Source organism: Heloderma suspectum, chromosome 1, assembly GCF_057233095.1.
Source record: "Heloderma suspectum isolate Gila_16-S chromosome 1, 16-S_ref, whole genome shotgun sequence".
NCBI classification, from domain to species: Eukaryota; Metazoa; Chordata; class Lepidosauria; order Squamata; family Helodermatidae; genus Heloderma; species Heloderma suspectum.
In genome coordinates this window covers 420,915,134-420,929,831 of record NC_139458.1, presented here as the reverse complement: position 1 = coordinate 420,929,831, position 14,698 = coordinate 420,915,134, and the positions used below count along the sequence as shown (strand labels likewise).

The 14,698-nt window shown below is 42.4% G+C and overlaps 1 protein-coding gene across 18 annotated transcripts in view; it reads left to right on the top strand.

Moving 5' to 3' along the window:
• The window catches only part of NRXN1 (neurexin 1), a 1,598,206-nt gene that overhangs the window by 829,657 nt on the left and 753,851 nt on the right, over positions 1-14,698 (top strand). For all 18 annotated transcript variants that reach the window (XM_084829231.1, XM_084829225.1, XM_084829224.1 and 15 more), the window contains one exon: positions 6,628-6,747. In XM_084829231.1, coding sequence (XP_084685357.1) covers positions 6,628-6,747 — 120 coding nt within the window. The remainder of the gene's footprint in view (positions 1-6,627; positions 6,748-14,698) is intronic.

The following is a 14,698-nucleotide window of genomic DNA, read 5'->3' as shown; positions in this document are numbered from 1 at the left end:
TTGTTCAGAAGGCGGCAACAAAAAATGTCCCAAAGAAAAAGAAAACCAAGAAGGCAAGATGGCTGTCTGCTGAGACAATGGAAGCAGCCCAAGAAAGAAGAAAAGCAAAAGGCAACAGTGATAGGGGGAGATATGCCAATTAAATGCAAAATTCCAGAGGTTAGCCAGAAGAGATTAAGGAATTATTTTTAAACAAGCAATGCGCGGAAGCGGAAGAAGATAATAGAATAGGAAGGACAAGAGACCTCTTCCAGAAAATTAGAAACATCGGAGGTAAATTCCAGGCAAAAATGGGTATGATCAAAAACAAAGATGGCAAGGACCTAACAGAAGCAGAAGAGAGCAAGAAAAGGTGGCAAGAATATATGGAAGATCTGTATAGGAAGGATAATAATATCGGGGATAGATTTGACATTGTGGTCAGTGAGCTAGAGCCAGACATCCTGAAGAGTGAGGTTGAATGGGCCTTAAGAAGCGTTGCTAATAACAAGGCAGCAGGAGATGATGGTATCCCAGCTGAACTGTTTAAAATCTTGCAAGATGATGCTGTCAAGGTGATGCATGCCATATGCCAGCAAATTTGGAAAACGCAAGAATGGCTAACAGATTGGAAAAAATCAACTTATATCCCCATACAAAAAAAGGGAAGCACCAAAGAATGTTCAAACTATCGAACAGTGGCACTTCTTTCACATGCCAGCAAGGTCATGCTCAAGATCTTGCAAGGTAGACTCCAGCAATTCATGGAACGAGAATTGCCAGATGTACAAGCTGGGTTTCGAAAAGGCAGAGGAACTAGAGACCAAATTGCCAATATCCGCTGGATAATGGAGAAAGCCAGGGAGTTTCAGAAAAGCATCTATTTCTGTTTTATTGACTATTCTAAAGCCTTTGACTGTGTGGATCATAACAACTTGTGGCAAGTTCTTGGTGGTATGGGGATACCAAGTCATCTTGTCTGCCTCCTGAGGAATCTGTATAACGACCAAGTAGCAACGGTAAGAACAGAACACGGAACAACGGACTGGTTTAAGATTGGGAAAGGAGTATGGCAGGGTTGTATACTCTCACCTACCTATTCAACCTGTACGCAGAACACATCATGCAACGTGCTGAGCTTGATGAAGCCAAGGCTGGAGTTAAAATCGCTGGAAGAAACATTAACAATCTCTGATATGCAGATGATACCACTTGGATGGCTGAAAGCGAGGAGGAGCTGAGGAACCTCATGACGAAGGTGAAAGAAGAAAGTGCAAAAGCTGGGTTGCAGTTAAACCTCAAAAAAACCAAGATTATGGCAACCAGCTTGATTGATAACTGGCAAATAGAAGGAGAAAATGTGGAGACAGTGACAGACTTTGTCTTTCTAGGCGCAAAGATTACTGCAGACACCAGGAAATGAAGCCAGACTGCTCACTTGAGGGAATGATATTAAAGGCAAAACTCAGGTACTTTGGCCACATAATGAGAAGACAGGATACCCTGGAGAAGATGCTGATGCTAGGGAAAGTGGAAGGCAAAAGGAAGAGGGGCTGACCAAGGGCAAGATGGATGGATGATATTCTGGAGGTGACGGACTCGACCTTTGGGGAGCTGGGGGTGGGGAAGGCCAACCGGAAGCTCTGGCGTGGGCTGGTCCATGAAGTCACGAACAGTCAGAAGTGACTGACCGAATAAACAACAACAAAAACAACCATGCAAAGTGTGGCATGTGCTCAAAATGGTCATATTATTGCAAATTTACATCATTAAAAAGGCACCAAAAGTAGGTTGAACTTTGGTATGATAAATGTGGGTGGAGGTTACATTGTGATGCATATGTCATTGACCAGACTACCAGCACTGGCTTGGACACTGACTTACAGGGAGTCAGAGCTGAGTCAGTATCACCACCCACAGAAGCATGAGATCTGGGCCCTGACACTGAGTCTTGGATTCAAATGGTCCAGCAACCAGGAACCATTTGAATCCAGGATCCAATAATCTGAGACCCCAAGCAAGGACCCTCAGTCACTGCTTCTCCCAAGCCAGGCCCAGAGAGATATCAGTGTCTATCCCTCTAATAGCCTCACATGCTGATTCTGCTCACTACTGCAGGCAGTGTGCCTGGTGAGAGATAATGGAGAGATGATGGAATGTCAAGCAGCCTAGGCCAGAATGGGCGTGGCCTGGGAAAGGTAGTCTGGCTCAGTTAGATAGCATCCAGCACTTTTGAAAGAACTTATCTCTCCCCCAGGGTCCATCCAGGGTCCTGAAGGACATCTCTCTGACCAGCCTTGCTTCTGATTCCATGCTTGATTTTTTGAGTTGTTACCCAATCTCTTCTTCTTGGTGACTTGCCTATGCTACCCACTCTAAACCACTGCCAAATCTGATTCTGTTCAATGGTAGCAAGGGGTCATTCTCTGCAGACTTAGATAGCAAGTCACACTCCCACCACTGCTTTATCCTTGTGTAAATCCACTTTCTGTCATCTTCAGCACACTAGTTTGGTTGTGTTAACTGGCTTTCATTCTTCACCAAGGCCTACAATTCCCACCACCACCACCAGCACCCAAGCTACTTGGAATTGGGATTGACTGAGCAACTGCTTTAAAGTAATAATGAAATAAACTTGAGTTGCCTTCTCTGTCTCTTTCTCTGTCTCTTTCTCTGTCTCTTTCTCTTTCTCTTTCTCTTTCTCTGTCGCTGTCCCTGTCTCTCTGTCTCTCTGTCTCTGTCTCTGTCTCTGTCTCTCTGTCTCTCTGTCTCTCTGTCTCTCTCTCTCTCTCTCTCTCTCTCTCACACACACACACACATAGACACACATACACACACGCACACACACACACACACAAACACACTTTCTGGTGATCAGTCTCACCAAACTCCAACAAGAATATAGTTGTAGCTTACTGCATGTTCCAAATGGTTTCCCATGCTATTTTAAACAATGCTGACATGTGCCTCAAGCATGCACAACACTGCAACTTTTGATGATTTCACTATGACATCAAAACAGCTTCCTATTGGAAATATACTCCAATACACACCACCCTTGCTTTGGGCAAACAAAAGATGTCCTGCTTATTTAACTTTGCCTAAACAGAAGTTTGATCTATACTACCAGCCAAGGTTCAAGGAGATGTGCATTTTAGTGAGCACATCACTCCGGCTTCTGAGGGCCAACCTGCACATTCCATTATATCAGTGGGAAGTAACTCTCTAAGGCCCATCTACGGTGTCTGGTGTGTCTCACCCCATGGACCTTATGGAGACCATTTATGTCAGAGCTGGAGGCTCCTGGAGGCATCTGTAACTGGCATTTGGCAGCATATGATGGGGCTTTTAGTTTTTTATTTTTATTTTTATCTGCTTCTGGTATTATGACTGTTAATTGTTTTTAACTTGTTTTCAAATTATTTTAAATTGTTGAATGCTAAAGTTTTTATATTATGTTTTGTCATCCTGTGAACTGCCCAGAAAGCTTTGGCTACTGGCCCATATAGAATAATGAATGAAATGAATGAATGAATGAATGAATGAAAGTCTCCAGATGAATGTGAAAGCCAATGGCAAGTCATACTTAACAATATAGTCAGAATGCAGAGAAACACCACTGTGAAACAAGCTCCCACTTAAATCCAATGCTTGAATCGCACCTACAGGATGCACAGAAGCATACCATTTCATCTGAGGTAGCTGGCATACATCTGTTTAGATCCTGGCTTGTGCTAGTACTAAGCATAATTCTGTAGCATTTTTGCAGATTTGGAGGCCCTCTTTCTGACAGCAGTCTCTTGTACTGTCAGCCAAACCATTGCTAAAGCTCAGGGTAACTGATGGTTTTCAACACAGTGTGAGATTATGTGGTTCAAAAGAAAAGAAAACAAATCAGAAAAGCCTGAGTGAGAGTACGCATGTACCATAGCAGTACTCTGGATCCCAGCCATACTCTGTTACTGATCCTAGTGCAGCACACCGAGAGTCAGAAGTAGAAATGAATGCCTCATAATCCTGTAGATGAGCTGTAACATTGACAAGTTCAGCCTGTCTCAAAACTAGGACTTTACAGTGGGACCCAGGTGTGATTGTCCTGGCTTGGCTTGCTGTCCAAGGCAAAGAGGCTTGGCACATGCCACTCACAGATGGTTTAGTCAAGTAGGGAGGAATCAAGTTCAGTAAAGCAGGGTCACAACCAGTTAAGCACAATCAGGTCCAGGCAAACAGGGTCAACACAAGGTAAATAACAGTCAGGACCCTGGACAGCATATTGAGGGGGATACAGATTGGAGTGTGACCTCAGAGGGAGAGCTGTTTTCCCAGCAAAGGACTGCAGGCAACTGAGGCCTTCAGAAGTCTGGCAGGTGCAGAACTTTCAGAGGCTTAGCCCCCACTGGATGCTCGTTCTAGCCCTTAAAGGGCCCACAGTTATTTCTGTAGCCTCATGCTTTGTGTGACTGAGGGAAAGGAGGAGCTGAGGATGTGTCGTCCTCAGATCCAGAGGTTGAGTGGAGGTCTACATTCTCAGACCATGAAGGTATTCCAGGAAGTGGCAATGATTCTCCCTGACGTGGGGAAACCCATGGCTCATTGTTCTCCTTGAACAGAGGCACCCAGTGCCTCATTGGTGCTGAGTCTTCCTCGGGGTGCTGCTGAGCCTCAGAGCTTGGGAATGTGGCAGTGATGTTTTGCTACCAGAAGAAGCAAGTGGCCCCCTCTCTGTTGTGCTTCAGTGTCACCCCTGTGGATAGCCAAAATATGACATTTCAGCTCCCACTCAGCGATGCTCAAATGGCTGTATGGGACAAAAGGGTTACACTTGGCCCTATAAAACTACTTGTCACTCAAGCACTAAGTGCCCCTGCCCCCCAGTTACCTGACAGGCTGCCTGCTTTCTGGCACACTTACCAGCTTTCTTCCAAATGATCAGCCATGACATTACCTAAAACTGAGCACTTGGGTATGCATTCTACTAGACGGCTAGCCACCTCCACATGGACAATTTCATTGAGAGCAGGCAAAGAACCTCCACGCAGGTGCATGGAATAACATTTGTTTTGGAAAAAGAATGACATGAAAAAATTGAACTCTCTTTTGAGCATGGCCTAATGCATGCTGGGAGAGAGGAGGGAAGCACAACTGCACCTGTGACTCAAGGACAATATGTGGCTCTTGACGTCAGTTTCAGACCTAATTTCATCAATTCCAATGAAGGTCTAGAGAAGAGAAAGATGAGACAGGATAATGTGCTAGGGACTGAGCTGAGTGTGTCTGAACATGACAAATGGCTAGTCCGTATTAAACCATGTATTCAATTTGTTAATGTGTTTGCATCTATCCTATGAAAAGAAATGCTTTTAATTTTCCTTCATTACATGTCATCAGCTCAATTAACCATTATATTTGTAGAAAATGCTGGCAAATTACTGCATTCTCATTTTGGCTTGCTTGGAGATTTATGTCTGTTAGCATTAATTTATTTGCATTACGTGGAATTTATTTTCCTCGTCAAGAGCAGCATGCACCTTTTTCTCTGAACAGTCTTTCTGTCTTTGCTGCCATTTCAATATTTGCTTACTAACATTTAATATATTTTGCTTTTTTGTTTTGCTGACAAAGTTGCATTGATGAAAGCTGATTTGCAAGGTAGATAGCTCATGTGTATATTAAACAAGACTGAAACCCATAAGGGACATTGGGTACCATCAGCCATCTCTATGCTGATGTGTCACATCAGACTTTTCTACTCTTCCCCTTTAAAAAAAATATGATGCAGGGAAGCTTCCTCTTACAGGATATTCTGCACAAAGGCTTTCAGTCTTGTGTCTATTTGTATAGTGATTGCTTTAGTGCTTTGATCATGCCTTTTTTCTTTAAGTTCTTTTCTTTTTTCAGTGGTCTAGTTTATGATCTCTAGAAATAGAATAGCTTTGTTTCTCATGTGATATGTCACTTTTGAGCATGCTGGTGCGTTAGTTGGCTGATTTCTCCTCTCTCTCTCTCTCTCTCTCTCTCTCTCATCTATTAAAAAAAACCTTGCATGGCATAATTTAAAGCATGCAAAAAGATACTTGCCAACATTCCTGATAATAAATTAATACACAATATTTTTTTTGCCAAAAAAGAATATGCCAACCCAAACATCCCTTGACTTTCTACAGACATAGCTGTTCATCTAATCATTGCTTGGATGGTGATATATATATATATATATATATATATATTCAGCTCACTTTTAATTTTATGATTTTTTAAGTGATAGTCTGTTTTCCACAGTACCTGGTAGAACTCATCATGTTGAAGGAAGATCATCATAGATGTTGAAATGAAATTAGCAATGATTGCAACGACCATCACTTCATTTTGCCTGAGTTAGCTCTCTGTTTTGTTATATTTCTGAATGAACTCATCTCTTCATGCCCCTTTGTGTTATAAACCAAAAACCATATGCCTCTTCATAAAGTTATTTTTTAAAAAGTTATGGCCAATACTGCTATCGGTTCTTTTCCTTGGTTTGCTCTTTAAATTTGAGATGTTGGCAACTACCCTGTGCGAGCCAATGGAAAATGTGGTCAGTCTGGAAGACAAAAGGCCAAGCTCACTTTTTCTCTGTGTTTTTTTTCTTGTTGCCATTGTTGTCGTTAGGGCCTAGCACAACATGCCAAGAGGACTCATGTGCAAACCAAGGAGTCTGCTTGCAGCAATGGGATGGATTCAGCTGTGACTGTAGCATGACCTCTTTCAGTGGAACACTGTGCAATGACCGTGAGTACATTAGAAACTCTATCTCTCCAAGTCTTAAGGGCTCTAGGGCAGGAGCATTTGAAGCAAGTGTCTGAAATGGTGCATTCTTTCAGTATTATATAATTAATTGAACTGGCAAACTCTGCAAAGAGAATTTTAAAACAAACTAACAAACAGATTTGCTATGCTCATAGGAAGCACACAGATGAAGTATTACATTAGAAATTGTGCACTAGAATATATGGGGCAACTTTGAAATTGTGATGCTGAAATTTCCATTCAACGCAATGTTTGAGTAACATATTTGCATACAATACGTTACCTATGGGTATTTCTCTCTCGCTCTGTTTCTTGACTTTTTTGGCTGGCGGGGGCAGGAGGGGAGAAAGTGAAATTCTTCAGTTCTCATTTTCTTAAGATATATTGTAATTTTGTAACATTATATCACGAGGGTTGTAATTACTGTGAAACAGTTGACAGCCCTCATTACCTTGGTGTGCCAAGCTGCTTTAGGTGATATGAAATGCTCTGTTAAATATAAATAACTTAAGGGTTGTATTTCTTTTAAATGTCATCTGAATAAATTCTGGTATCACCAATCATGAAACCCTGAGGGACTGGGGATTACTTTTGTGTGTTGGAAACATCTGGGGTGAGTCAGTACAATGACTAGACTAAGGCTGTGGTACATATCCACCCTGCATGCACTGCATGTTGAAACTGCATTTGGTAACCCCTGGTTGGAGAAGGCCTATTTGGGAGTTGTAAGGAAGACTAAGGAACTGGGTTTTTAAGTAGATGCTCATGTACTTTCCTCAGGTAGAGAGAGGCTAGTGATACAAAAGGTGTACGTGTGAAAGCTGACAACTGTTCTCATAAACACAGCAGCACATTTTTCAACAATTGCAATCATGTCCCCACATGTATAGCTCAGTTCTGACTAACTGTTTGCCATGTCATGGTGTAATTACATATACGACCACACTGAAAAATCTGGGAGTGTGAACTTGCCCAAATATTTGAGTAAACTCCTGAAAGTTGGTCTATTGCATCTCTAGTTACTTTGCACCCACAGTGTGGACCAGGGACAGAGTGGGAGAACAAGGATCATACTAAGACAGGAAATGGGTTCAAAGAAACTGGCCACACATTTATTGATTATGGGAAAGATTCCCATTGGGGCTGGGAGTGCTATCCAAGCTTGGATCTTTGCCTTCAAAGGCAGACCTCTCTCTTCACCCTCAGTTTTTGAAGGGCACAGCCCTATGCATGTTTAGATAGAAAAAAAGTCATATAACTCCCAGCATCCCCCAGTGGAAGGACTTTTTTTTCTGTCTAAACATGCATAATAGTTCATCTGTCTTTTCAAATTCGCCTCATACTGTCTCCATGTGACTTTTTCCTTGTACAGAGAAAAACCCATTTGTACACATTAAAATATTTTTATAAGTCTGAAGAATCATCATAGAGTTTATTTTATGCCATTAGACTTATTCCAGATGAGATCCCCTGGTCTCACAATGGAGCACAATTGTAGTAGTATTTAGGAAACTCACTGACTTCTGAAAGAGAATTCACATAATTTCTTCTTAGGCCTATAGCATCCCTTTTGAGTTGCAGATTCCACTTTAAAAAAACCTCTATAGAAGCAGCTTTGTGTGGATGGTGAAACTCTCCTGACTTGAACCTTACTGCAACACTTGCCAGAGAGGAAAGAACACACCTGCTGTGAATCTAGCTGCCTTCATGCTCTGATCTGGGACTTCAAACCTGCTTATAGAACAGGTTTAAGTTTTTGTTGTTCTCTGCCAAGCCAAACCCTTAATAAGCTACCAGCACCTTACTTGGTTTTGCTTTGGAGTTGAAAAATTTTGGTCCCTATCTCCCTGCTGCATGAGATTCTCTGTATGAGGTTTTGTATTCATAGAATAATAGGGTTGGAAGGGGCCTATAAGACCATCGAGTCCAACCCATCAAGTCATTACCACATACTGATGCCCTCTTTCTCTCTTCACCCTACACATACATAGATACGTAGCTGGCTTTGGACACCCAAAACTGTGCAGTAATAATAACAACTTGTTTATGCTGGGTGTTTGCTGCTTTGGGACAACTGACTGCTAAAATACATTTTCTGAGAATTAATGGAATAAAAGAAATTGGTTATTCTTTAGATAAACTCTAGTAAGAAAAACAATCACACACAAAGTAGAATTTGATAGAGAAATCCTAGTTATGTATCCATGAATCACAACAAGCCTTGTCTGGTTACTTATCTCCACCTACTCTCCAACATATTACAGTTAATATAGCTCATGAAACTTGACAAATATTATGACTATACCCAAGTTGGTGTTTTCACTGTGTCAACCAGTGTGACCTTAATTCATGGAGGTTTGAGAGCTATTGCATCTCTAGCTTTGACTTATTTATTGATTTGATTTGATTTGCACCCTGCCTTTCTCCCAAGAAAAATGGTACTCAAGTTGGCTTGATGCATCTCTCTGAGATTTGTATCATTTTTGTCCTTAATTTCCAATGCAGAGAGCCTGGACAAAACCATGGTCATGAGCAATGGAAATGTAAGGGTTGAGAGATATCTGCACTGAGATTATACACATGCATAAAACTTATTTCTGCCATGTTCCAAATTAAATCTGTTTATAAAAGGCCAGAAATTGACATCTTAAAGATGAAAACCAATTTCCTACATAAAATAATTATTGTACTAAGTTGCTACTTAGCATGAGATTGTTGGTATTTGTCTCAGAGCAATGGGCCCTTCACACAGCCAGTATTTCCCTGGATTTAACTGGCCTAGGTCTACATGCATGAATATGTGAAACCTACTCAAGGGTATGTGGTTGATGTCGACGAGCTGTTTTCTGTGGAATATCCCTCTGCCAGTTTGAACTTAGGTCAGTCCTGGTTGTATGATTTAACATGGTCAGTTGTTTGCTTTAAAGAGCCCCAAATGCTTTCATAAATACATGTGTGTGTGGTTTTTTTCCTTGTGATCACACAACATAGCAGGCTTTGTAGCTACATTGCTTCAAATGCTGGAATATCAGTAATGAAGATGGCTTGGTGCATGAAGGAATACATATCATGAGACTACTAAAGGCTCAGAACTAAACAGTGCAAATATCATGAGAATGCAGATACTGGGAGTAAACAAAAAGTTGGTTCATGTAAGCATAATGAGATGTTTTGAAAATACACTCCATTTTGGCATAAATTGCTAGGATCAGGACATGACAGAACCCGAACATTAAATCCAGTTTTCATGTTTGCAGATTCCTGGGGCATGAGTATTAGTTACATATGCTTCATGTGCTGATGGCATTTTCCCTATAGTTCTCTTTTTGGCAAGACCAAGCACAGTAGAAGACAAGCCTTTTGTATCTCAATAAGGTTTTAGAATCTTTGTTTTCAAGAAAGAAATCCTAGATAGTATTGTTTACCAAATTCTGCTCACCTCAGAGTTCTTTACAAAGAATACATGGATGACTCTAGCTACCACTCCCTCTGGCAAATTACAGCTGATCTCAAGGATCGTATTGTCCCCATATGGTTTACCCATGGTTTACCCAAAAATGAAAACTGGATTTAATGTTCGGGTTCTGTCATGTCCTGATCCTAACAATTTATGCCACATCGGTGGCAGTGTATCATGAAATATCAAATCCCTGGGAAGAAGCATACCTGAAAGAGCTTTTAGTGTTCCTGGGCCAATGTCATGCTTCAGTTATCACAATAAATAGTAAGCAGCAGTGTCCTATGCACAGAAAGGAGAGTATTCCACTCTCCTTTCTGAAATACTCAGAAAAGAGAGGGTCCATGCATGTACTGACCAACCCTGTCAGTGGGTAGCTATGAGAAGGGGAGTTCCATCCATGCAGTGCAGCTGTAGCCATGCTGATGTTGTGCAAAGGTCTCTAGCATCTGTCATCAGGTATGTCAACACTTGACACATGCCTATAGAGGCCTTTGCACAGGCATAAGTATCTTCCCTTCCTTTGCTGCAGCCAGTAATGGTGTCTCATCATTACAGTACATGTCACTACATGGGCCTATGGCAGCATCCTAAATATGATCCATATAATATGGGGCAGCTTCAGGTCTAGGATGGTCCTCGGCATGGGGCATGGTGCTCCCCCACATGGGAGCCCCCTGTTTCATTCTGCTGTTCGCAGAAGCATGCAGCTGGTCTTACCAGAGGATGGCCACAATCTCAGTGGCAGAAATAGCAGCACCCTTCCAGTGAACACCAGGCAGTCCTACTCCACTGAGCACCAGCGAAGTCACCATTATAGCTATCCAAAATAAAAAGTTAGGATCAGGATATGACAGAACCCCACACTGAATGGAAATTCTAATTCTGCAAATTCCTGGGGCATGTGTATTAGTTATGTAGGCTTTATGTGTTGATGGCCTCTCCTCTCTAGCTTCTCTTCCTGGTGAAGAGGAGAGCAACAAAGATGATCAGGGGACTGGAAACAAAGCCCTATGAAGAGAGACTGAAACAACTGGGCATGTTTAGCCTTGAGAAGAGAAGGCTGAGGGGAGATAGGATAGCGCTCTTCAAGTACTTGAAAGGCTGTCACAGAGAGGAAGTCCAGGGTCTCAGTCATCCCAGAGTGCAGGACACTGAATAATGGGCTCAAGTGACAAGAAGCCAGATTCCAGCTGAACATCAGGAAAACTTCCTGACCGTCAGAGCAATACGACAATGGAACCAATTCCCTAGGGAGGTGGTGGGCTCTCCCACATTGGAGGCATTCAAGATGAGGCTGGACAGCCATCTGTCAGGGATGCTCTGACTTGTATTCCTGCATTGAGCAGGGGGTTGGACTCGATGGCCTTGTAGGCCCCTTCCAACCCTACTATTCTATGATTCTAAGAGATGGAAACCATATTATGGGGAATTGTAGCCAATAGTGGCTGTGATAATAGAACTTGAAAAGGGGGGCTGGGACAGTGGATTAGCAGCAGCACATCCTTGGCAACTGCCCAACTGCCTGCTGACCTTGAGCCTAATATACGTATATTCGTCTGTAAAGGGAACCTGCTCACCTTGATGGTTGCAAAGATGGGCTACATTCATTTTCCCATTTATCGAACGGGAAACAATGCAAGAACATTTTGGCCTCGGATGACATGGAAGTTGTCTTTTCTTTTCTCTGATGATAATAAGACACTTGTAGTTGCCAGGCTGCTACAATCTTTAAGAGGTGAGATATGATGGAAGGTGTTATATTGTTCAGTACAAAGACAACTGGTAAGGAAAAAGAACGTGTTCCGGAGAACTAAAATTATATAGGAAATTCTGTAAAAAGGACATGTAATGATTACTCTTACAAATGGATGGCTGCTGTGGCTCCTCTGAGAAAAAGGAAACTAACTTTAGGAACATCTTAACAGCAGTTTTCGGTGTTTGAGCCGTTCTCGTCTCCCAGCTTTTCTATAAGCACAGGGTTGAAAATGATCCTGACCCAAAATTAGACCCTCTGTATCGAAATGCTCCTCTGTGTCCTCTTTACAAGTTCTGATGTAAGTTTACACTTTTGTTCTCAGTACCAAAGTTCCCGGATGTATCCATACTGAGGAGCGTGATGGCTTATTTGTGACATAAAATATCATCTTATGTCATGGAGAGTGTCAAGTGTTGGTAAGACAGTTGCATCTGACTTGAGTCTAACACTGTGTGCTAGACTGTAGCACAGCCTCAGTGCTGTCCCTTATGAAAAGGGCATTTAGGGACAAACCAGACAAGACGTATTGTGGAACGTCTGCGAACAGGATTTTTGACAGTTGTTAGAAAGGTTAATAGAAGGGGGTGGTGGTGGGATCAGATCAAGAGTAGGGATGGGTGGACTCCATCAGGCACTCCCGGAGCTGCTGCCACCACTGCTGCCACCTGGCCCTGCTCGCAGCCCTGCACGACCTCTGTTGCATCCCAGCAAGAAGCCACACACACACACACACACACACACGAGTCTAAGCACATGTCTAATATATATATATATATATATATATATGTGTGTGTGTGTGTGTGTGTGGTGTGTGTGCATGCAGTGTGCTTACATGTGTGTGTAGATTGCATACACACATACATACATACATACATACATAAGAAGTGTGCACTGACCCCCATCCCACTTCAACTCAGACCCCAGTTCAGCATTTTGGAAAACATCCCGCTTCTGCTTGGGCCAATTTGTAGTCGGACCACTTCAGCTCAGCACCTAACCTGAGTCAAGGTTTGGAAAAATGAGTCTTTATGCTTCCTGTTGACTACCTTGGGAAATTAGGGGAAAAAATGTTTTTCTCTTGGACAGAACTGGATAATTTCAGGCATAGTAGCCCCCTAGAAGGGGATTACACCTGCCCAATGTCAGAAAAATAGGTGCAGGGTTTATATTTTCTTTTAAAGGAAAATATAAAGGGAACTGCCAATAATGTTTTTTATTCCTTGGAAGAACTGGATAAAAAATTCAGGATTCATTGCCCCATCAGAGGAGATCATGTCTGCCAAATTTCAGAATGATAGCCACAAGGGGTTTTGTGCAAGTTTGGCCTTGACATTTTGAGGTCTCCAAAAGAAGACATACTTACCTCCCTATGTTCCTTGTGGACCATTTGTCTGAAAATTACAGACAGCCTACAGTTGTCCCTAAGTAAGAAACCAGCAAAGTTTCAGAAAGATGGGTGCAGCAGTTCATGTGGAAGGGGAGTTCTTCAATTTAGGGGAGGGAGTGATTTCCTTTCCCTTCCATTCACCCCTTCCCCAATAGTTTTTGGGTAAATTTGAAGAAAATGCACAGGTCATTAGTGGTGTCCCCCAGGCAAGAAACTTGCAAAGTTTCTGAAGGATATACATGCATTCTAATTTGGAATTACTAGAATTTATCTTCATTTCACCCATGTTAGCAGTAGGGGAACACTGGTGGGAAGGTGCTATTGCACTCATGTCCTGCCTGTGGGTTTCCTGTAGGCATCTGGTTGGCCACTGTGTGAACAGAACGCTGGACTAGATAGACCTTGGTCTGATGCAGCACGGCTCTTCTTATATTCTTAAATATAGAGTGACTCTGAGCATGTGCAGGAAGTTTTTCTTTCACCACTTACATTCTCCCCCTACCAATTCTATTCCCCTCCATGCAACCATCCCTCCTCATCCTACCATCCTCCAGCAACTCTTCATAAAAACAGATGTCCTGTTTTGTACAACTCCTCTCTACCTCCTCCTTGTTATGCACAAGCTCTCATTGTATCTTCCTCCCCATAACTTCATTTGTGCCAAGACTTCACCAGGATTCAGCCAATGAGTCTATTTTCAAAACTAGGGCTAAGTTATGGAGAAACTCTGAGCATGCACTAAGTGCCTTTCCCTCACCACTGAAAAAAACAAAACACCAAACCCACAAATGACAAAACATGCATAGGACTGAGCTGAAAGGGTAGTCAGTTCATTAGACAGAACTGGGTAGGCCCTGTATTGCAGTATCAGGCTTACAACTCAGGGCTTATTTCTGAGTAAACATGCAGAACAACAAGGTGCAAACCTCCCTGCAAAAGTAACTTGTGCTGGAATCCTATGCACACTTTTCTGGGGGTAAGCCTTATTAAACATAATAGGACTTCTCAGTAGGAATACGTAGGATTGCATAAATTAGCAATATTTATCTCCCCTCCACTTAAAAAAAAAAACCAAAAACTCCTATTTTTATTAAAGCTTTCATTCAGAGGAACATAGGAAGCTGCCTTATACTGAGTCAGACCCTGGGTCCATCTAGCCCAGTATTGTTGACACTGACTGGCAGCAGCGACTCTCCAGAGTTTCAGGCGGGATTCTTTCCTAGCCCTACCTGGGGATGCAGGGGATTGAATGTGGGACCTTCTGCATGCCAAGCACGTGCTCTGCCACTGAGCTACAGCCCTTCCTATTGCTGGATAATGGCAACTGACA